At 46.1% G+C, this 24,721-nt stretch overlaps 1 protein-coding gene across 2 annotated transcripts in view; it reads right to left on the reverse strand.

Annotated features, from left to right (window-relative positions):
• LOC109431959 (protein sidekick-2) overlaps nucleotides 1-24,721 on the reverse strand; it is a 288,459-nt gene that overhangs the window by 111,272 nt on the left and 152,466 nt on the right. Inside the window, exon 1 of one of the 2 annotated variants that reach the window (XM_062846153.1) lies at nucleotides 16,540-18,502. The exons of the other annotated variant lie outside the window; for it this stretch is intronic. Coding sequence (XP_062702137.1) covers nucleotides 16,540-16,546 — 7 coding nt within the window. The 5' untranslated portion in view covers nucleotides 16,547-18,502. Of the gene's footprint in view, nucleotides 1-16,539; nucleotides 18,503-24,721 lie in introns of those variants that run through there. 2 annotated transcript variants of the gene reach the window in all.

The raw sequence follows: 24,721 nt of genomic DNA on the forward strand, positions 1-24,721 counted from the left end.
TATTCTTGCTTGGAACTCTCAAGCATTTTCAGCTAGGATTGGTCAAGATCTTGCTCTTGAGAGCCCTGATAGAATTCCAAGAGGATTCCCCGCAAAAGTTGCCTCAGAAATCTCAGCAAAACTTCCTGGTGGATTTTACCAGAACATTCTGAATGTTCACCAGCACCAGCAATCCCAGCAAGAATTCCTAAAGAAATTTCAAGGAGATTCCCAGCTGAAAAATTTGTAAGAAAATTTCTGAAGTGATCCTCGTATAAAACCCCAAAGGAGTCATAGCAGGATTTTTTAGGAGTCGCAATTGTAATCGATGGCGTGGTCAGATTTTATCTTTCCTACTCATTCTTCTGAATAAACACGTGAAAGAGAAGGTATTCCAGCAATACATTGCATTTAGTTGTTCAACATCACATTTGAGGGGCCCAGAATCAAATGGGTGTAAGTGACCAACTAGTCGATTTTGAGCTAAGCAAAGCAAAGCAAAGCAAAGCAAAGCAAAGATAACCGTACACATCGTAGTTGCTACTCCGTGATTGACCAGAACAATCGAAGTTGCACAGAGAGCCAATGAATGTGAAAGCTTGGGACTAGCTAACCATTCTCAATGTGCACAATTCGAGAGTTCAGCTATTTAAAGTCAATAACGGCGCTGGCCACGTCCTTACGGTCATCAGGAAAGGGAAGGAATGTTATTTCGACAACCGATGCTACTAGAAACCGTGGAATCCACAGCATCCCCACAGTTGTCACGGGAAGGAATGGTGGTTAGTAGGGTAGGATAAGGTGTGGATCTAGGAGCCACCTCTGTTAGGTGCAGAGTTTAAAATTTTCATTTTCAATGAGTGAAATTCAACGTGAATTTTGAAAATTCTCAACTAAGAAATCAAAATAAAATTCATTTTGGTGAATGAATTTTTCACCTATTCATTCATTTTTCTGTCACTGACAATTTTCACTGATAAATAGTACTGCCCCGTAACTCCCGATTATACTTCCAATCACCTCAAAGCTTGTGTATAGTAGTTGATTAGAATATTAATTATGTTCTCTATTTGTCTGTTAAGTCGGATTGTGCGTCTATTTACAGAAATTAGACATTTTACGACGTGCGAAAAAATATTCGTGACAGAGAATTGAATGAAAAAAGAGAGGCATTCAGCTGACAATGAATGTGGCAAAACACGAATGAAAAAATGAGAATGTCAATCTTCACTTTCAATCTTCGAATTTTTTACTCTCTGGTTAGGTGATATGATCCACTAGTTATATGGAAATACACGTCGCGGTCTTCATCACGATTATGATTTATTTGATCACGATGACCACTGATCCCGGATTTCGTGCTCGCGTTTCCATCGCCCTACCGTGGGAACCGACTGACCAACGAATATTGTAGCGCGATTCTGATGATCAGAATCTGATCCCGGATTTTTCACTCGCACTTCCACCGCCCTACCGAGAAAACCAACTGACCAACGAATATTGTAGCGCGATTCTGAACCCGGATTTTTCACTCGCACTTCCATCGCCCTACCGAGAAAACCGACTGACCAACGAATATTGTAGCGCGATTCTGAACCCGGATTTTCCACTCGCACTTCCATCGCCCTACCCAGAAAACCGACTGACCAACGAATATTGTAGCGCGATTCTGAACCCGGATTTTTCACTCGCACTTCCACCGCCCTACCGAGAAAACCGACTGACCAACGAATATTGTAGCGCGATTCTGATCCCGGATTTTTCACTCGCACTTCCATCGCCCTACCGAGAAAACCGACTGACCAACGAATATTGTAGCGCGATTCTGAACCCGGATTTTCCACTCGCACTTCCATCGCCCTACCCAGAAAACCGACTGACCAACGAATATTGTAGCGCGATTCTGAACCCGGATTTTTCACTCGCACTTCCATCGCCCTATCGAGAAAACCGACTGACCAACGAATATTGTAGCGCGATTCTGAACCCGGATTTTCCACTCGCACTTCCATCGCCCTACCGAGAAAACCGACTGACCAACGAATATTGTAGCGCGATTCTGATCACGGATTTTTCACTCGCAATTCCATCGCCCTATCGAGAAAACCGACTGACCAACGAATATTGTAGCGCGATTCTGAACCCGGATTTTTCACTCGCACTTCCATCGCCCTACCGAGAAAACCGACTGACCAACGAATATTGTAGCGCGATTCTGAACCCGGATTTTTCACTCGCACTTCCATCGCCCTATCGAGAAAACCGACTGACCAACGAATATTGTAGCGCGATTCTGAACCCGGATTTTCCACTCGCACTTCCATCGCCCTACCGAGAAAACCGACTGACCAACGAATATTGTAGCGCGATTCTGATCACGGATTTTTCACTCGCAGTTCCATCGCCCTATCGAGAAAACCGACTGACCAACGAATATTGTAGCGCGATTCTGAACCCGGATTTTTCACTCGCACTTCCATCGCCCTACCGAGAAAACCGACTGACCAACGAATATTGTAGCGCGATTCTGATCACGGATTTTTCACTCGCACTTCCATCGCCCTATCGAGAAAACCGACTGACCAACGAATATTGTAGCGCGATTCTGAACCCGGATTTTCCACTCGCACTTCCATCGCCCTACCGAGAAAACCGACTGACCAACGAATATTGTAGCGCGATTCTGAACCCGGATTTTCCACTCGCACTTCCATCGCCCTACCGAGAAAACCGACTGACCAACGAATATTGTAGCGCGATTCTGATCACGGATTTTTCACTCGCACTTCCATCGCCCTATCGAGAAAACCGACTGACCAACGAATATTGTAGCGCGATTCTGAACCCGGATTTTCCACTCGCACTTCCATCGCCCTACCGAGAAAACCGACTGACCAACGAATATTGTAGCGCGATTCTGATCCCGGATTTTTCATTCGCACTTCCATCGCCCTACCCAGAAAACCGACTGACCAACGAATATTGTAGCGCGATTCTGATCACGGATTTTCCACTCGCACTTCCATCGCCCTATCGAGAAAACCGACTGACCAACGAATATTGTAGCGCGATTCTGAATCCGGATTTTTCACTCGCACTTCCATCGCCCTATCGAGAAAACCGACTGACCAACGAATATTGTAGCGCGATTCTGAACCCGGATTTTCCACTCGCACTTCCATCGCCCTACCCAGAAAACCGACTGACCAACGAATATTGTAGCGCGATTCTGATCACGGATTTTTCACTCGCACTTCCATCGCCCTATCGAGAAAACCGACTGACCAACGAATATTGTAGCGCGATTCTGAACCCGGATTTTCCACTCGCACTTCCATCGCCCTACCCAGAAAACCGACTGACCAACGAATATTGTAGCGCGATTCTGATCACGGATTTTTCACTCGCACTTCCATCGCCCTATCGAGAAAACCGACTGACCAACGAATATTGTAGCGCGATTCTGAACCCGGATTTTCCACTCGCACTTCCATCGCCCTACCGAGAAAACCGACTGACCAACGAATATTGTAGCGCGATTCTGATCACGGATTTTTCACTCGCAGTTCCATCGCCCTATCGAGAAAACCGACTGACCAACGAATATTGTAGCGCGATTCTGATCACGGATTTTTCACTCGCACTTCCATCGCCCTATCGAGAAAACCGACTGACCAACGAATATTGTAGCGCGATTCTGAACCCGGATTTTCCACTCGCACTTCCATCGCCCTACCGAGAAAACCGACTGACCAACGAATATTGTAGCGCGATTCTGAACCCGGATTTTTCACTCGCACTTCCATCGCCCTACCGAGAAAACCGACTGACCAACGAATATTGTAGCGCGATTCTGATCACGGATTTTTCACTCGCACTTCCATCGCCCTATCGAGAAAACCGACTGACCAACGAATATTGTAGCGCGATTCTGAACCCGGATTTTCCACTCGCACTTCCATCGCCCTACCGAGAAAACCGACTGACCAACGAATATTGTAGCGCGATTCTGAACCCGGATTTTTCACTCGCACTTCCATCGCCCTACCGAGAAAACCGACTGACCAACGAATATTGTAGCGCGATTCTGATCACGGATTTTTCACTCGCACTTCCATCGCCCTATCGAGAAAACCGACTGACCAACGAATATTGTAGCGCGATTCTGAACCCGGATTTTCCACTCGCACTTCCATCGCCCTACCGAGAAAACCGACTGACCAACGAATATTGTAGCGCGATTCTGATCCCGGATTTTTCATTCGCACTTCCATCGCCCTACCCAGAAAACCGACTGACCAACGAATATTGTAGCGCGATTCTGAACCCGGATTTTCCACTCGCAGTTCCATCGCCCTATCGAGAAAACCGACTGACCAACGAATATTGTAGCGCGATTATGATCACGGATTTTTCACTCGCAGTTCCATCGCCCTATCGAGAAAACCGACTGACCAACGAATATTGTAGCGCGATTCTGAACCCGGATTTTCCACTCGCACTTCCATCGCCCTACCCAGAAAACCGACTGACCAACGAATATTGTAGCGCGATTCTGAACCCGGATTTTCCACTCGCACTTCCATCGCCCTACCCAGAAAACCGACTGACCAACGAATATTGTAGCGCGATTCTGAACCCGGATTTTTCACTCGCACTTCCATCGCCCTATCGAGAAAACCGACTGACCAACGAATATTGTAGCGCGATTCTGATCACGGATTTTTCACTCGCAGTTCCATCGCCCTATCGAGAAAACCGACTGACCAACGAATATTGTAGCGCGATTCTGAACCCGGATTTTTCACTCGCACTTCCATCGCCCTACCGAGAAAACCGACTGACCAACGAATATTGTAGCGCGATTCTGATCACGGATTTTTCACTCGCACTTCCATCGCCCTATCGAGAAAACCGACTGACCAACGAATATTGTAGCGCGATTCTGAACCCGGATTTTCCACTCGCACTTCCATCGCCCTACCGAGAAAACCGACTGACCAACGAATATTGTAGCGCGATTCTGATCACGGATTTTTCACTCGCAGTTCCATCGCCCTATCGAGAAAACCGACTGACCAACGAATATTGTAGCGCGATTCTGAACCCGGATTTTTCACTCGCACTTCCATCGCCCTACCGAGAAAACCGACTGACCAACGAATATTGTAGCGCGATTCTGATCACGGATTTTTCACTCGCACTTCCATCGCCCTATCGAGAAAACCGACTGACCAACGAATATTGTAGCGCGATTCTGAACCCGGATTTTCCACTCGCACTTCCATCGCCCTACCGAGAAAACCGACTGACCAACGAATATTGTAGCGCGATTCTGATCACGGATTTTTCACTCGCACTTCCATCGCCCTATCGAGAAAACCGACTGACCAACGAATATTGTAGCGCGATTCTGAACCCGGATTTTCCACTCGCACTTCCATCGCCCTACCGAGAAAACCGACTGACCAACGAATATTGTAGCGCGATTCTGATCACGGATTTTTCACTCGCACTTCCATCGCCCTATCGAGAAAACCGACTGACCAACGAATATTGTAGCGCGATTCTGAACCCGGATTTTCCACTCGCACTTCCATCGCCCTACCGAGAAAACCGACTGACCAACGAATATTGTAGCGCGATTCTGATCACGGATTTTTCACTCGCACTTCCATCGCCCTATCGAGAAAACCGACTGACCAACGAATATTGTAGCGCGATTCTGAACCCGGATTTTCCACTCGCACTTCCATCGCCCTACCGAGAAAACCGACTGACCAACGAATATTGTAGCGCGATTCTGAACCCGGATTTTCCACTCGCAGTTCCATCGCCCTATCGAGAAAACCGACTGACCAACGAATATTGTAGCGCGATTCTGATCACGGATTTTTCACTCGCAGTTCCATCGCCCTATCGAGAAAACCGACTGACCAACGAATATTGTAGCGCGATTCTGAACCCGGATTTTTCACTCGCACTTCCATCGCCCTACCGAGAAAACCGACTGACCAACGAATATTGTAGCGCGATTCTGAACCCGGATTTTCCACTCGCACTTCCATCGCCCTACCGAGAAAACCGACTGACCAACGAATATTGTAGCGCGATTCTGATCACGGATTTTTCACTCGCAGTTCCATCGCCCTATCGAGAAAACCGACTGACCAACGAATATTGTAGCGCGATTCTGAACCCGGATTTTTCACTCGCACTTCCATCGCCCTACCGAGAAAACCGACTGACCAACGAATATTGTAGCGCGATTCTGATCACGGATTTTTCACTCGCACTTCCATCGCCCTATCGAGAAAACCGACTGACCAACGAATATTGTAGCGCGATTCTGAACCCGGATTTTCCACTCGCACTTCCATCGCCCTACCCAGAAAACCGACTGACCAACGAATATTGTAGCGCGATTCTGAACCCGGATTTTTCACTCGCACTTCCACCGCCCTACCGAGAAAACCGACTGACCAACGAATATTGTAGCGCGATTCTGATCCCGGATTTTTTACTCGCACCCCCATCACTCTTACCTGAAAATTGTCTGCCATTCGAAATTTCTCATGCTAATCTGATTCCGCATTCCACACTCGCGCTTGCATGGCTCTACCGAGAAAACCGACTGACCAACGAATATTGTAGCGCGATTCTGATCAATTAGTCGATTTTGAGCTGAGCGTATCAAAAAATTATTTAGATTTCAAGATCTCAGGAACTTTTTCAAGATTATTTTTCCGACCCGTAACGTGGGTAGATCACCTTGGAATGGTGCGTTACGGTGTAAGATCTACCATATCAAGTTTTGATCTTGCTATTTTCCGGCTGGGTTTATTTAAATGCAGGAACATTCCAGGATCAAAATTTGGTGTACTTTTTTACACTATTTATTTATTTATTTTTTTTACTCTATTTATTTTTCACTGCTAATATACCGTTTGTTTCAGAGGGATGCAGGTAAATTTAACCTATATATAAATAACCATTTACAAAAATATAACAGTGGAGAACGTATCACAATTTAATACTATTTTCTATTTCAGATTTACAAGCAGGCAATCAGCGATCAAAGCGGCGAATTATCTCTTTCTTTAGAAAGGTCAAGATTACCGTACGATACAGTGACAAGTAGACCTCGTCGATTTATTCGTGCCGAGTTCCATAATTATGGTTTCTTTTTCGAACACTTACGATAATGTATTTTTGTTTTTCATCACATCTTCAACTTATATTACGCGTTGCGAACTTTCGCGGATAATAAATATGTACAACGGTTTTATTATAAGCAAAAAAAAGTAATACAAGAACATAGGTGAAACTCAAAAGCAACGATTTTAGTTGTTCAGTTGTCCAGTTTTCTCGTAAAGCTACGGCGCGGGTTTCGGTTTTTCGGCATTGGCAGTAACACTAAACGGAATTGCATACAGTTTATTTTCTGACTGAGAAACGATAAGCATAAAACGTGCGTTATTACGAGTTGATCCGACATAAGCGTGGTTTAAAAATTATTCATACCCGGTATATAATTAAATTTAATACACAAACATACAATAAAATTATTGTATTCTTCCGACAGCCGGCTGGCGGAAGACTAAATCATATCAAGGGTTGCATAGTTCATATCACATACCAATGTGAATCCAGATCTATGTAACTTTCTATCCCTTCCCTTCCCACTAACAAACTTCCTTCCTGTGACAACCGTGGGGATGCGGAGGTACACACGGTCTCTAGTAGCAACGGATGTCACACCAACATTCCTTTCCTTCCCCGATGACCGTAAGGACGTGGCCGGCGCCGGTACTGACAATATAAAGTTTTGAACCTTCAAAATTGCACATTGAGGATGGAAAGCTACACCCAGGCCCCATCCTTTTGGTTTCCTGTGCAATGTTGACTGTTCTGGTCAGTAACGGAGTAGCAACTACGAATTGTACGATCATCTCATGCTCATGCTCATGCTCATTAGAAGAATTACAATAAATCGTAGAAAATTGCGTTGATTTTGGATCTCCATACATTTTGTATAAGATTAAAAATTGGTGAAAAACTTTAAACCTCATTTTACTCGAAAGTGGACTTTTGTCACTTACACCCTTTTGCTTCTAACCCCCTTATTTAAGACAAAACATAATCAACAATAGTACGCCGCAATTACTCGGTTTGCAGCTGCCGCTCTCCATCCTCGGTCGCGCACAATGCTCGCCAGGTCACGCTCCACCTGGTCCGCCCATCGTGCTCTCTGCACTCCACGCTTTCTTGTGCCAACTGTATCAGTAGCAAACACCAGCTTTGCAGTATTGTTTTCCGGCATTCTTGCAAAATGCCCTGCCAACCGTATCCTTTCGGCTTTGGTCACCTTCTGGATGCTGGGTTCGCTGTAAAGTGCAGCGAGCTCGTGGTTTATCCCTCTCCGCCACACAGCGTTCTCCTGCACACCGCCGAAGATCGCCTTTATCACGCGTCTTTCAAAAACTCCGAGTGCTTAGAGGTCCTCCTAGAGCACGGGTTCCCAACCTCTGGGGGGCCGTGAAGCCAATCCAGGGGGCCGCGATGTTATCAAAAAAACTTTTATTCTATTCTGTGCAAATTATACAAATTTTAAATTTTGAATACCGCTACCCCCAAAAACCACAGTGCGAGGAACAAATTTTCAGTATAAAACGCCTTCAGAAGAATAAAATTTTCGGCTGTGCCGCTATTTTTTAGCTACGACTCAAATTGAATGTACATGACATCATTATTTACAAAATGTTAGTGTCAAATAAAAAAAAAACGTATCATTGTTCCTGAAACGTATCGAAAATCCCTCCCACAGTGAATTTCTGGCTACGTCACTGTACCCAAAAAACTCGGATTCGTTCATTTAATTCATATTGTTTTCTTAAAAATTTCATTGGGCCCCAGATGTTTTAAAGACGCGGACACGTTTAATGCATTCCAGTGAGCTAATTGCTCTTTGAAGGAAGCAGGACACTAGACAACGGACTAGCATGCAACGCCCAGTGGCACAGCCGAAAACTTTTCATGACAGCTGCGGCGGGAATCGAACCCGCGCTCCTCAGCACGATGCGACTAAAGGCTTGGTGACCTTAGCCTCACGACCACGAAGCCACACATGTTTTGACAATTCTTAAAGGGGGTCGTCACCTCAAAAAGGTTGGGAACCCCTGTCCTAGAGCATGGTGCATGTCTTGTGCCCGTAGAGAACCACCGGTCTTATTAAAGTTTTGTACATTGTGCATATGGTGCGTGGGAGAATCTTTTTCGACCGCAGTTTCACAGTTTCCCGTAGTAAGCCCGACTTCTGCTGATGATGCGCCTCTGAATTTCACGACTCACGTTGTTGTCAGCCGTCAGTAAGGATCCGAGGTAGACGAATTCCTCCACCAACTCGAAAGTGCCTCGTCTATCGTAACATTACTACCCAGACGGATCTGGTCGTGTTCGGTTCCGTCTATCAGCATGTACTTTGTTTTTGAGGCATTCACAACCAGTCCGACCTTTGCTGATTCGCGTTTCAAGCTGGTGTACAGCTCTGCCACCGTTCCAAATGTTCTGGCGATAATGTCCATGTCGTCCGCAAAGCACACAAATTGACAGAATTTTGTAAAAATCGTTCACCGGCTGTTGAGCCCGGCTCGTCGCATCACACCTTCCAGAACAATGTTGAAGAGTACGCATGAGAGTCTGTCACCTTGTCGCAGTCTCCGGCGGAATTCGAATGAACTGGATAATTCACCTGAAACCCTTACGCAGTTTTGCACACCGTCCATCGTTGCTTTAATCAGTCTAGTCAGCTTCCCAGGAAAGCCTTTTTCGTCCATGATTCTCCATAGCTCTGCGCGGTCGATATTGTCGTATGCCGCTTTGAAGTCGATGAACAGGTGATGCGTTGGGACCTGGTATTCACGGTATTTCTGGAGTATTTGGCATACAGTGAAGATCTGGTCCGTTGTCGACCGGCCGTCGCTGAAGCCGGCTTGATAACTTCCCACGAGCTCATTCGTTTTAGTTGCAAACTACGAAAGATGATCTGGAAAAGCACTTTGCAGGCAGCATTCAAAATAGTGATCGCCCTGAAGTTTTCACATTCCAAATGGTCGCCTTTCTTGTGAATGGGGCAGATTACCTATTCCTTCCACTCCTCCGGTAGCTGTTCGCTTTCCCAGATCCTGACTATCAGCCGATGCAGACAGAGGGCCAACTTTTCTGGGCCCACCTTGATGAGTTCAGCTGCGATAGCATCCTTACCAGCTGCTTTGTTGATTTTGACCTGGTGAATGGCATCCTTAACATCCCTCAGCGTGGGAGTTGGTTTATTTGCGTCCTCCGCTGCACTGGCGTCGTCGTTTCCTCCTTTGCCGTGGTCTCCCGTGCCTACGTTCTCTACGCCATTCAGGTGCTGATCGAAGTGCTGCTTCCACCTTTCGATCACCTCACGTTCGTCCGTCAAGAGGCCTCCGTCTTTATCCCTGCGTATTTCGGCTCGCGGCACGAAACCGTTGCGGGATGCGTTGAGCTTCTGATAGAACTTTAACATCAACATCAACTTGTAACATTCCACGTTCTGTCGAGTCCCTTGCTTCAGCGTTACCGCCCTCGCTGCGTTCTTCTCCTCCAAAACCGTTCTGCACTCTTCGTCGAACCATTCGGTCCGTCGATTCCGTTCCACGTACCCGATGGTGCTCTCGGCTGCGTCGTTGAGGGCTGCTTTCACTGTACTCCAGCAGTCCTCTAGAGGGGCCTCATCGAGCTCGCCCTCGTCTGGCAACGCGGCCTCGAGATTCTGCGCGTATGCTGACGCGACATCCGGTTGTTTCAGTCGCTCTAGGTTGTACCGTGGCGGTCGCCGGTACCGTACATTGTTGATGACGGAGAGTTTTGGGCGCAGTTTGACCATCACCAGATAGTGGTCGGAGTCGATGTTGGCGCCACGATAGGTCCTGACGTCCATAATGTCGGAGAAGTGCCGTCCGTCAATCAGAACGTGGTCGATTTGAGATTCTGTCTGCTGTGGTGATCTCCAGGTGTAACGATAAGGGAGGCTGGGTTGGAAAAAGGTGCTACATATTTCCATATTTTTGGAGGCGGCGAAATCAATGAGTCGTAGGTCGTGGCTGGTGGGCGCTGAACTTACCAATCGTCGGTCTTCCTCCTCCTGGCCTACCTGAGCGTTTAAGTCTCCTATGATGATCTTGACGTCGTGGCTTGGGCAGCGATCGTAATCGCGTTCGAGCTGCGCGTAAAATGCGTCCTTGTCATCATCAGTGCTTCCGGAGTCTATGAGGGCTTCGTGGTCGCCAAAGTAAACGGGGTCTTCTTCTGTAGCTGTTATGCGCCTCCGCGGTGGCCGATCGAGCGGTTCACGCAAATGCTGGACCGCTTAACGACCGTGCTAACAGGGCGAAGGCCGGTGGTAATAGCGGGTGACTTTAATGCCTGGGCTGTGGAATGGGGAAGCCGTTTCACGAACCAGCGGGGTCAGATCCTGCTAGAAACACTGGCCATCTTAGATGTCGACTTGGCTAACGTCGGTACCAAGAGTACCTATAGTCGAAACGGAGCGGAGTCAATTATTGACGTGACCTTTTGTAGTCCTGGCCTAACAAGTAGTTCGAACTGGAGAGTAGATGATGGCTACACTCACAGCGACCACCTGGCGGTTCGCTACAGTATCGACTACAACAACAGCAGACAGCGGATAGAAGAAGAGGCGGCTAGGCCAAGGCCAAGCCCTCGTAGGTGGAAGACATCATACTTCGACGAAGAGGTATTTAGGGAAGCGCTCCGCCGTGAGCGAAACTTACTCGGTTTAGACGGCGACGAGCTGGTAGCGGTGCTCTCACGTGCGTGTGATGCGACCATGCCTAGGAGAGTCCACCCTAGAAATGGGAGGCCACCGGCTTACTGGTGGACCGACGCGATTGCGGACCTGCGCCGCGCCTGCCTACGGGCTAGGCGGCGGATGCAGCGAGCACGATCAGAGGAAGAGCGAAACGAACGGCGGGTGGTGTTCGCCGCTGCAAAAGCCGCGCTCAAGACCGAGATAAGAGCAAGCAAAAAGGCCTGCTTTGAGGGTCTCTGTCAGAGTGCCAATACGAACCCGTGGGGTGATGCCTACAGGATCGTTATGGCCAAGACGAGAGGTGTGATGGCTCCTACAGAGCAATCTCCAGAGATGTTGGAGGGGATCATTGGAGGACTTTTTCCGCGTCATGATCCTAGTCCTTGGCCTCCTTTCGTAGGACAGCCGGGGACTGGGGCTGGCGATGAGGAAATGGTCACCGATGTGGAACTTGCGGGGATAGCTAAGTCCCTTAGCGTAGGTAAGGCCCCAGGACCGGACGGAGTTCCGAACCTGGCCTTAAAAGTAGCTATTGCAGAAGCTCCCGAGATGTTCAGGTCTGCTATGCAGAAATGCCTGGACGAGGGAGTTTTCCCAGAAGCTTGGAAGAGGCAGAGCCTGGTACTATTGCCAAAGGCGGGGAAACCACCCGGAGACCCGTCGGCATATAGACCAATATGCTTGATTGACACGGCGGGGAAGGTGCTCGAGAAGATCATCCTCAATAGAATGTTAAAGTTCACTGAGGGCGTAAATGGTCTCTCGAGCAACCAGTATGGCTTCCGGAAGGGGAGGTCCACCGTAGACGCTATCTTGTCGGTTACAAAAACCGCCGAGAAAGCACTCGAGCCTAAGAGGAGGGGAATTCGCTTTTGCGGGGTAGTGACTCTGGATGTAAGGAATGCATTTAATAGCGCCAGTTGGGCTGCTATTGCTGATGCGCTCTTGCGTCTGGGGATACCGGAGTACTTGTACAAGATTCTCGGAAGCTACTTCCAGAATCGCGTACTAGTATACGACACGGAGGTGGGTCGGAAGTGCTTTCACATAACCTCAGGAGTCCCGCAAGGTTCCATCCTGGGTCCGGTGTTATGGAATGTCATGTACGACGAGGTGTTGAGGTTAGAGTACCCAGTGGGAGTGGTGATTGTCGGATTTGCCGACGATATTACGCTCGAAGTCTACGGTGAAACGATCGAGGAGGTGAAGTTGACTACCGACCACTCGATCAAGGTTGTGGAGGCGTGGATGCGGTCCAGAAAACTGGAGCTGGCTCACCACAAGACAGAGGTGACGGTTGTTAACAACATGCAGTCGGCGCAGCAGACGGAGATCAGTGTAGGAGAGTGCACTATCCTGTCGAAGCGCTCTGTCAAGCACTTGGGCGTGATGATCGACGATAAGCTTACCTTCGGTAGCCACGTCGATTATGCCTGTAAAAGAGCCTCCACAGCTATTGCGGCACTGTCCCGGATGATGTCCAATAGCTCAGCGGTGTACGCCAGTAAGCGCAAGCTTCTGGCTAGTGTTGCTACGTCCATACTTAGGTATGGCGGCCCGGCGTGGGGTACCGCGCTAAGTACTGAATGCTACCGACGGAAGCTGGAAAGTACTTACAGGCTTATGTGTCTGAGGGTTGCAAGCGCGTACCGTACCGTGTCACACGACGCTCTCTGTGTCATTACTGGTATGGTGCCCATCAGCATTCTTATCAGTGAGGATATGGAGTGCTTCGAAATGCGCGGCACAAGAGGCATACGCAAGACTGTCAGGATGGCCTCTATGGTCAAATGGCAGCGCGCGTGGGACAGTTCCACCAAAGGAAGGTGGACCCATAGGTTGATACCGAGGGTAGATAGTTGGATTAATAGGCGCCATGGGGAAGTTTCATTCCACCTGACACAGGTCCTTACAGGTCATGGTTGCTTCCGACAGTATCTACACCGTTTCGGGCATGCGGATTCTCCCGAATGCCCAGTGTGCAATGGTTTAGAGGAAACGGCGGAACACGTTTTGTTCGTGTGCCCGCGTTTTCGCACAATGCGTGACCGCATGCTTGCCACATGCGGGGAGGACACAACTCCGGACAACTTGGTCCAGAGAATGTGTAGGGATGAGATTAGCTGGAATGCCGTTTCAACGGCTATCACCCATATCGTCTGGGAGCTACAAAGGAGGTGGCGCGTGGACTCGGAGAATGGCTAGTCCAGATGCAGTACAAGAGGTGGTCCAGGGGTTCGAAGTCGGCTTCGTAGGTCATACCGGTGCCCTGCGGTCGAGATCGACCCTTACAGCGATTAAGTGGCCGCGGAGAGGAAGTCCCGGTAGCGGTGCTGTCGTGGCGTCAGTCTACTGGGTTGGATCTGAGCCCGCGGTTGGAAAGGGGTCCCCGGCAAGGGTCGGGGTAGGTGAGACCCTGCTGTCTGCAACCTACGGATGCAGCTGATAAGGCCTGAAGGGTAGTGATACCCTTGCCTTCAGCAGGTCAGATCGGGTTGCATGTGGGCATCAGTTCTTGATGTCCGCTCAGCAGTAGGGCGCGGGCGGGGTTGACCCTGCCCGCCTTCCGAGGACAAAGGGAGTGGCGAGGACCACTCGGGAAACTGGCTAAGCGCCAGCATGCTATCGTGATGGACTCTCCAGTGCGAGTCATCGATGTTCGTTGCTGCTAGGCTACGGCAGCTAACCTTGAGGGTGCGATATGCACTAGCCCCTCTCTGAAGCAATACCTTCTTGGTGGTTCCGGAGAGACGTAGGGTTTGGCGACCATAGGAATGTGTTTTAGTGGGTCGAGGAGAGAGTAGTCCTGGCTTCTACCGGCATTGTAGAAGACGGCCTCATCCCCACACTACCCTAACCTTCCTGTTAGGGTGTCTGATGAGCAGATTTATCCCCCTATGGTTTAGAAGAAAAAAAAAAAAAAAAAAAAAAAAAAAGAGTCCTTCCCTGGCACTCGGACTTTGATAAGCTGCCCATAACATGGGGATCAGACGCTGTTGTGAGTCGCTCCTTCTGGAGAACAGACGCTCAGGTTTGCCGAAGCAACCAACCCTCCCCTCCTCCCACCCCTCCCTGTCAGCCTACGACCAAAGTTCCCACCGGGGTTGGTTACACCATCTTCCTTAAGGTTACTCGTAGTTTCCGGCCGGTACCACGAGGAGGTAGGGATAGGAGTTGCTAGGCAGAGGCTAGTGGATCACAATGGGATCTGGATTGCGCAGCATACCCAGCCTTTACCGTGCCTATTCCAATGATAATTTCCCTTAAAAATCCTAGGTTCTCTACAGGAGTATAACCAAGGATTCCTTCAAGAAGACTTTTTTTTTGGGATTTCTCTAGAGATGCAGGCTCTGTTCTACTTGGAGCGTTATGTTATAAAAAGATAAAGGCAAAAGGAGGTGTATTTGATCACAAAGAACAACTTTTTAGAATCCTTGAAAATTCTCAAATATCACACTACACACTCTAAAACTTCACACTGCACTGCACTTGCATAGCCACAATGTATTGCTTCTGCCTTGCGGGACCAGAAAACTTGCCAGCAAGTATTGCAGCTTCTAGCATTGCAGGTATGGATTCTCTATTATTAGATAAGTTATGATACAGAATAGGATTTGGTCAAGATTTACCTGACTCAATTAAACTTGGAAAACATGTTGGTGTGGTGAAAGCTAATACAATAGTAGAAACAATTTTGAAAAACGAAATTAAATTTGATATAGAATGCAACAGCAATATAATTGATTATATATATTAACCGTAAAATAACTCAACCTCTTGAAACATTCAATTAATTTCCCGGAATCGTATCAGCCCCCATGTCTTCGAGGATATCCTTCTTCTCGGAAAGTTCATTTCTTTGATTCATACCTACACACGCACACACCCCCGTCGCCAGACAGAGTTCAAATTGTGTCGTGACACTCCTTCATTTCCTGTCAAATCAAGAAAAGTTGCCATGTTATCTACAGTCTACACATACCCATTTCCTGCTCGCTGCTGGCTGGATGGGTGCTTTCATCAAAACTTGGCGTTATTCAACCGGAGCACTGCTAGACGATGACGTAAACTCCTATCGTCACCATGCGAAATTAATATTACACGTCAATGTTAACCTAAAACTAAAACTTTTGATGGAAACAGTCATTAGCTTGAGGCATTGCAACGGTATATGAGTAGATTGAACGCCAAGTAAGAGCATTTTGTGAAATGATTCGAATAATGATGAGGAACAATATGGGTGATAATGTACATCCCTGCATCCATAGCGATTTCTACTAAATGACTATGTGAGCCTTACTCAAATTTCAACAAGTCTTTTGTTTCTTTACTCAGTTTTCATTAGAAGTTGGAATCTTCAATGAGTTGTCTCGTTTTTAGCTCAGTAACATTACTGCTGAAGTTTTTTTTTTTGGAAGCCCGGATTTATTTCAACCTTCCTATTGCATCACGTTTGGAACAACTTGCTGGCGTAATGTACGGATAATCAAAACTGACCGTAATCACAAAAGGAGGGTAAAAACCGCGTGGAAATGGCTTTGGATGTAAAAATAAAGTTCTTGAATCAGCTTATGCTTAAAGGAAAATGGTGACATGTTTGGAATGATCAAACTTGTGATTCTGAGCCGTTTTCCAAAAAAAAAAATGATTGTTTGGGCAAAAATACGATTATTGCAAACCGGCAACTATTAACCATGCCTTACCATCCATCAACCCACACCAAATAGTTCCGGCACCTGTAGGATCCCATGGTAGTTTAAACTTACAGCTCTATTAAACGATTCCAGCGAATTTCATGGTCATCATTTTATGGCACGGTCCGTGAAATGGGCTCAGGTTCATGACCCACTAAACGTAGACGCAGCAGCAGCAGTACCAGCTACGGCGGAAACTGTTTCCACTAAAATAAACACCCCGAAATAAATGACTCGACAATATTTCTTAATATCCATTCGGGTCCGCCATTAATAAGCCGTTTTAAAGCCCAATAAAACAAACCGAATCCCCCGTTTCTCCAACTTCCGCACTACTGGCTCGGCAGCTACCGTAACCTTCCAGCTGAGCACGCGAACTGTGTGCTGCCACTAGCTGACTCAATTTCCGGCCTCGACCGTTTCGCTAGACTGCTGCTGTGTGATGCCTTCATCGGTAGTGGTCTGCTTCCTACTTAGTGACCGGGGAGGATGAGGAAAAATATGTATGGCTATGGCAGAACAACAGTAGCAAACAGCAGCTGCACGAGATAATCACGGCGGCCACTGTTGATAGTGAAGCTGCCAGCTAGGACCATATATTTAATGTCCGGGAGCCATCAAACCATCACGAACATATGGGACGACGTCCCTCCTCGGCTGGGTCGCCGGAATCGCAGCAGTAAGTTTGATTTACACGAATTAAGTGCAAACGACCGAAAAGCTAGTGCCAGTTTTACTACTCAACCGTTTCGTGATGACTTACATTTTTACGAGTACGTATGTTTGCTGTGTAAAGCACAGAAAATCCGGCTGAAAAATGGTGAGATGCTACATTAAACGCATGTTAGATAACAATTTACGATGATAGTGTTGAGTAAAGACCATCCACATATTAAGTTCTGCTTTTTATACGTAACAACCTAACATTTTATTCAAATTATGCCTATAGGGGCGAAGAAGGAGCTTTTTTAGATTCGCAGTGAGGTGCAAAACATATTCCGAGCCACAATACCTGAATTCATCAATACTACAGCGCTACTAGGATACATATACCTTTGAATGTGCTGATAAAAGCACATCAATTCGTTGCATATTGGTCGATTCTTACAAGTATCAACTGATTTAAGCCCAATTTTTCATGAAGACATCTCAGTGCTTTGGCATACCTGGAAAAAAAGAAAGAAAATAGGAAGTGTTAATCAATATGAAATTGCAAATGGTACATATTGAAGTGATTTTGAATGATTAAAAATCTAATAGATTCTATATTCTATTTACTACTCTTGGAATCTTCTTTAGAGTGACCGATGGTTATTTATACGGGAAAAAATATGGAGTCAAAGGCCAAACCATTCAAATCTATGGTACATAGCCACTTCGGAAAGTTTTTTATGAGTCGTTTAATTTGATAGCTTACAACACTCTAACACTTAAGTATAGTAATGATCACCTACATCTGCTTGTGGTAAACTCCAATGAAGGTATGATCTCTTATACACACACCTAACTATTTACAAGTTTGCCAAGTGCAACTTGTGTTCATAATGCTAACTTCTCACATATCTAAGAATGGCGTGTTCCGGGGGAAAAGTCCACCAAATAGTCCAGATGTCGAGCTTTTGTCTCTAAACAAAAGACACCAGATGTGATTTCATACCAGGGATGCCAGATGGTTTTTTGAAAAATCTGTATCCCATACCAAATTTGGGAGAAAAATCTGTATCCCATACAAAAATAAAATGGCCCCTCCCGCTCAAAAAGTTGTATTTCATATAAAACGAAATCTGGCGGATGCTCAAAAATCTGTATAATACAGATAAATCTGTATATATGGCATCCCTGCTGCATACTCAAAGGATTCAAAAAAGCTCCTAGAGAGATCCAAAAAATCCTAGAGGTTGGTCCTCGCCATATGTGGAGGTTGACCCAGTAAAACCTAATTTCCTTTCTTCATTACCTTCGCGGAACGCCCATTAGGGGGGGGGACCGTACATGGAAACTCTCTATTGGTAAGCGTTACACCAGCTATCGCCATGAGTTGTCCTCTCTCCCCTGAGAAAAGGGGTCCTGGCTAGTACTACAGACTACCCGGTAGACTCAAGTCAGATTCGGGAAACCGTGACTGACTTGGCCGCCCCTGTACACATTCATTCCACAATGATGCCCGGAATGATATCTCTACCACATATCTCGCTGCGTACTCGACCTTTGCTCCACGAAGCGTGGACATACGAAAAGCGCATGCTCCGCGGTCTCGTCGCAGTTTGCGCATTCACGAAGTCTAATATTAGTTAGGACCTCAAGCAGGCCTTTATTAGACATCATCGTAAATCAATGGTGGCGACCAGGCAGGACCACGAGAAATTCGTGGCAACTCAATGGCAACTGCGGCAGCAGCACAACCCGCGAAATCAGAGGTTCCGAAGTCCACCCAGACCCAGATGGTAGCCTCAAAAGTGCAGCGGATGCGATTGCTTATGACAAGAAATCGCAGAAGCGTGTGAGATAGCCGTCTGGCGAGGAGCTATCAGGCGGTGCCGGCAAATCGGACCCAGGCGTCCTGGAAAGAAGGAAAGGGTGGGCCTGAATAGGCCGGCCCGTCACGGATCGAAAGAAACAAGCAGCGCAACCACAGAGTATGCCGAACCAGGAGAACGACCCCTTTTGGACTTGGACGAAAGTCGAGCGGAAGAGGAACAAGAAAAAAACGCTAGTTGAGGAGGTTAGGGACGGCACACCAAGAAGGCGTAAAACAGTAGGTGCGTAGCGCGTGAGAGGTTATTCGCTCTTCATTAAGACCGAACAGTCCAAGCACTCGGACGTCTTGAAGGCAATGCGGAGCGACGCCAATATCGTGGATTTGGGAGCCGACTTGCACAGTATAAGACGCAGGTACTCGTTCGGGTGAAATGATCCTCGAGCTTAAGCGAGACAAGGAGTGTACAAAAGTCTGGCGGAGGAGGTCCATGATGCGGCTGTCGAGGTGAGGGCTCTTACAGCGGAGGCGACTCTGAAGGTGGAAACTTAGACAATGTGAGGTATAGGTGGCGCCAAGATAATAGATGGTAGTAAACTAGCACAGTACGCAGTCAGACACGGTCCACGATAATATATGTAACTCGTTAATGTTGGTACCACGGAGGGTACCAATCGAAGCATGCCAACCAAAGCGAGACGCAACCGGGCTCGGCCTCACTTGCAAACGAACAAGCGGCGTGTTAAGTTGGGTGAACAGCTGGGGTGATTCCTATTCTGGAGGAAATGTAAAGCTCCACAGTAAGGTGGTCCACACTTACATAAAAAACAAAAATTTCGAAAAAATACCAAGTCTTACCTCCTAAATTAGTTGTTTTAGACTCCCAGAAGCTACGTTCAAAATTTGAGCTAAATCGGTTGAGCGCCTAAGGGGGCGCTCAAAACGCTTGAAGTTTGTATGGGAAAAGTTGGCCAAATGTATGCAGAAATTTTATGTTTTCGAATTTTGCCGCTAGGTGGCGCTGTAAGTGTTCAATAAAGAAACCCTTTGGTATTATTGTAGGTGACTATATGCCAAACAACTTTGTCGAAGACCGCAAAGTGATCCAACGTCTGTGAAAAAAGTTATACCCTAGGTAAGGTGAGGTGAAACATTATAAATATTTTTCCTGTACATGTAAAGGAATAATATCAATAATGAAATCTTTATTCTTTGCCTCACTTTGCCTTGGGTACAACTTTTTTACAGATGTTGGATCACTTTGCGGTCTTCGACAAAGTTGTTTGGTATATAGTCACCTACAAAAATGCCAAAGGAATAATTTATTGAACGCTTACAGCGCCACCTAGCGGAAAAATTCGAAAACATAAAATTTCTGCATACATTTGGCCAACTTTTCCCATACAAACTTCAAGCGTTTTGAGCGCCCCCTTAGGCTCAACCGATTTAGCTCAAATTTTGAACGTAGCTTCTGGGAGTTCAAAACAACTGATTTAGGAGGTAAGACTTGGCATTTTTCGAAATTTTTGTTTTTCATATAAGTGTGGGCCACCCTACTCCACAGACAAGATCACTGACGCGGAAAAGCTTGTCACGGCACTGCGACAACAGTACGCGGTGCACCACCACAGCCGTTAGGCTACGGGAGGGTCCAGCAGGGTAGCCTTAGTACAAGCTTAATGTGGGTTGGTGAGTATGCCAATTGACCTTGCACGAGGCCACCGTAGGCTTGCTTTAGGTATCTGGAACTAGAGCACAAGTTATGGGACGGCAAAAGAGCAAGCTGTGTAGGCGATGTGGCGGTGAAGGCCACAAGGCTGCACGAGTTCACCCAGGAGCTTGATTTGTTCCGGGAAATCCGTAAACAACAACCACCCAACGTGAGGTCCAAGGTACACGGCGTTCAGAAGAACTACTGCTGACAAATCACAGTGCAGATAACGCAGTTGAACCTTAACCACTGTGACGCGGCTCAGCAACTGCTTTGTCAGGTGGTTCCTGAGTGGACGACGGATATCGCCATCATAGCGCACCCGTACCGAGTACCCGCCGGCAACGGCAATTGGGTCGCGGATAGGTCTAGAAAAATGGAAGTGATATGGACGACAGATGAGTACCCCGTCCAAGAGATGATGACTACTACCTATGAGGGCTTCATAATCGTCAAAGTAAACTGGGTCATCTTCTTTAGCTGAGTATGCGGGAACTAGGCACCATTGGCACCAATGTGCATGGAGCACAATTGAAACACCTTTGTGCCACGGAACATTAATTTTGCCATTGATGTCGAAGTGGGAAACCAAGGCCTGAGCTATTAATATACAAGGTAAAGCCCTACTCCTTCAAATACCTTTAGTCGAAACGTTGCGGAGTAGATTTTTGACCTGACCTTTTGTATGCCTGGCTTAACAAGTAGTTTAAACTGAAGAGTAGACAATAGACGGCCGTTCACTATAGTATCGACTACAACAACAGCAGGCAGCGGGTAGAGGAAGAGGCGGCTACGCCAAGGCCAAGCCCTCGCAGGTGGAAGACATCACACTTCGACGAAGGGGTATTTAGGGAAGTACTCCGCCGTGAGCGAAACTTACTTGGTTTAGACGGCGACGAGCTGGTAGTGGTGCTAGAAATGGGAGGCCACCGGCTTTCTGGTGGACCGATGCGATCACGGAAACGAATGGCGGGTGGTGTTCGCCGCTGCAAAAGCCGCACTGAAGACTGAGATAAGGGCAAGCAGAGACGCCTGCTATGAGGGTCTCTGTCAGAGTGGCAATGTGAATCCGTGGGGTAATGCCTACAGGATCGTGATGGCTAAGCCGAGAGGTGTAATGGCTCCTACAAAGCAATCTCCAGAGATGTTGCAGGCAGGCATGGAAATAATCGTTCACAATTCATTCATTTCGAGCTCTCTCGCAAACATTCTCGCGGAACGAAACACAATCCCAGCAAGCCTGTACATAGTGTGTTACGCACTCAGGCGAATTAAGGGGATAAAGCAAATACACGAAAATTATGGCAGCGTTCGTCGTTGTTCACGTTCACCCGTTGAATCATTCGGTACGAGACTGCAATCGCAAGGCGAATGTCTCGAAAGGATCACACGTGAATGCATTCCTTCAATCGCGGCGATTCTTTCGTTTCGTTCGTCGTACTTCTGCTGATGTTGATGGTGCTAGTTTTTTCTATCCCATCTGTTGGGGGCGTTGGGGGTATTGATCAATTGCGTGCTTTAACTTCAGTTTCGAGGCTAATTAGGAAATCATCTAGTATCAGGGACAACATCGCCGAACGTTAATATTTATTTGGGCTTGTAGGAAAGATGGGCTAATTTAAAGTGACCAGACGTCCCGGATTGTGCGGGACAGTCCCGGATTCAAGCTAGTCGTCCCGCATTGCGAAGTGTCCCGGAAATGTCCCGGATTTCGACATTCGCTGAAGAACTTTTGATTCGTAAATCAACGCGGTTTATTATTCTTGATTCTTGTAAGCTTCTGCAAATTAGTTTAAAAACGTTTAACCGGAACTTTCATTCATTTTTTTCCTCAAAAATGTCTTCAAAATGTCTTAAAGAATTACCAGTAGAAACCCACAGGGCTTTCTTAGAAAAATATCAGTCCGAACTCGTCAGATAAAATCCAAATTGAACCATGCCAAAGGGTACATGATTCGTGAATAGTTTTCACCAGGATTACACTCATCAGATTTTCCCGAGGGTTTTCGGTAATAATCGAAAGATTTCTGTAGAGATATCTCACGAACAAATTTCTTTTTGTAGAAACTTATATTCTTCTAAAACTTAATCATATTTGTAATGGAAATATTGGAGGAATAGGGCATGATCGCTGAAGTACTAGATTTGTAGTAACGAGCTGTTTTTTTTGTATTGTAAAAAAGTTAATTCTCCGGTTATGAAAGGAAATCATGCAAAAAGCGTAGGTATTATTATTTCATATCTAATTTAAAAAAATCAGCTCATTACTACAACTCTAGTTCTTCACCGATCGTATTCAGAATTTCATATAAGAAATATTCTTAAGAGTTTGCTCCAGTAACACGCCAGTACTTTACATTAGAATTCAACTAAGAAATTCCCATGGTTTTGTCACAAACTCCTTCCTGAACATTCGCCAGCTATCTCTTTCAATCTTTCGACCAAAATTGTTCATAAAAAATATTCAGACATTTGGAAAAATACTCTTGTAAAAAAAACTGAAATATTTAATACAGATGTATTTCAATTGATATGTATACTTTCTAACAAACTTTTTGAAACATCCTTATAAATTTTGCAGAAACATTATTTTTTTTAATATCTTTATGTCTATTTTCTTGAAGTTTTGGATTTTTAAACTTTTAGTTTTAAATGTTGATTTCTTTCATTCTTGTTATTTTTCTCTATTTAGGGCTTGGTCCTTAATTTTTTTATCTATGTAAACAGAATTCAAAAATGTTCGCTTTTTCGAAAATCAAACCTATATCTTTTTCTATTTATTACGTTTACAACCTGTATTTTAATATTTTTTTTTCTTAAAAACGGGTCACTGATTAATTTGCAATTCAAAACTGTGTCCCGCATCAGAGCAAAATATATCTGGTCACTTTAGGCTAATTATCTGATTCATTTACATTACGTTCGCCTGTTTTATTACAGTTAAATTGTCATTTGGAACATGTTTAAAATTTGGAGTCTGATTTAGGCAACCAATATAATAATATAACCGGAAAATAAATTATGAAGCTTACATACTTTACAAAGGAAAGGAAAAACAACCGCTATGTTACCGTGTTTGAATAGATCAGGAGAATTATAATCTGGACTGAATCAATCAATGAGCCGAAATATATTTGTCAAAAGTGGTCAAATTTTTGTCGTTCAGGCAAATCAGGCACAAATATGTGAGTCTGATCCTCATCAAGGGCCCGGCGGCGCGATAGACATGCATGCATTCAAGTACGGTAGAAATATTTCCTGATAGAAAGCTATCATCATGATACATGATACAATAGTAGGTATATTTAACCGAATTAACTGTTTTCGCACCGCACCATCTGCCAATGTCACTGCCAAGGTCATTGCATTTTCCCCCTTTGCCCTCACATGACCAAGGAAATATAACACGAATGGACATGCTTTACCTCCCCATCAAGCAATAAATTGAGAAAACGCACCAAACCCGCAAAATAATATTGTCATAACAATCACGCGAATGCAATCTTTCATTCGCACTGAATCTAAAATTTGATTCGTGTGTGAACGTTCGCGTAAAGATTCATTGAATCACGGCCCATCCGAAGAACCACGATCGGCATGATTGAATTTCTTTGGTGCCATTCTCTTTATGCAATCTTTCTTTCTGCCGTTCATTTGTATTGAGACTCGGTGGGGTTCATTGGAACGGTTTGATCCAACCGTGAGCGAACGATACAAAGCAATCAAAACAAAGAGCGCATTTGGCAAGATGAATCTGAGTGAATGAATTTTCCCGTGCCTGCCTGTCGGTTTTAAAAACCGCCGCGATAGTACTCCAGCGTAAAAGAAGTAGGATTCACTACGTCATCACTGATATGGTGCCTACCGGTATCCTTATCGAGGAGGACATAGATTGCTTCGGAATGCGAGGAACAAGAGGCATACGCATGACTGCCAGATTGGTCTCCATAGTCAAATGGCAGTGCGCGTGAAACTACACCACCAAAGGAAGGTAGATCCACAGG

Source organism: Aedes albopictus, chromosome 1 (genome assembly GCF_035046485.1).
Source record: "Aedes albopictus strain Foshan chromosome 1, AalbF5, whole genome shotgun sequence".
Lineage (NCBI taxonomy): Eukaryota > Metazoa > Arthropoda > Insecta > Diptera > Culicidae > Aedes > Aedes albopictus.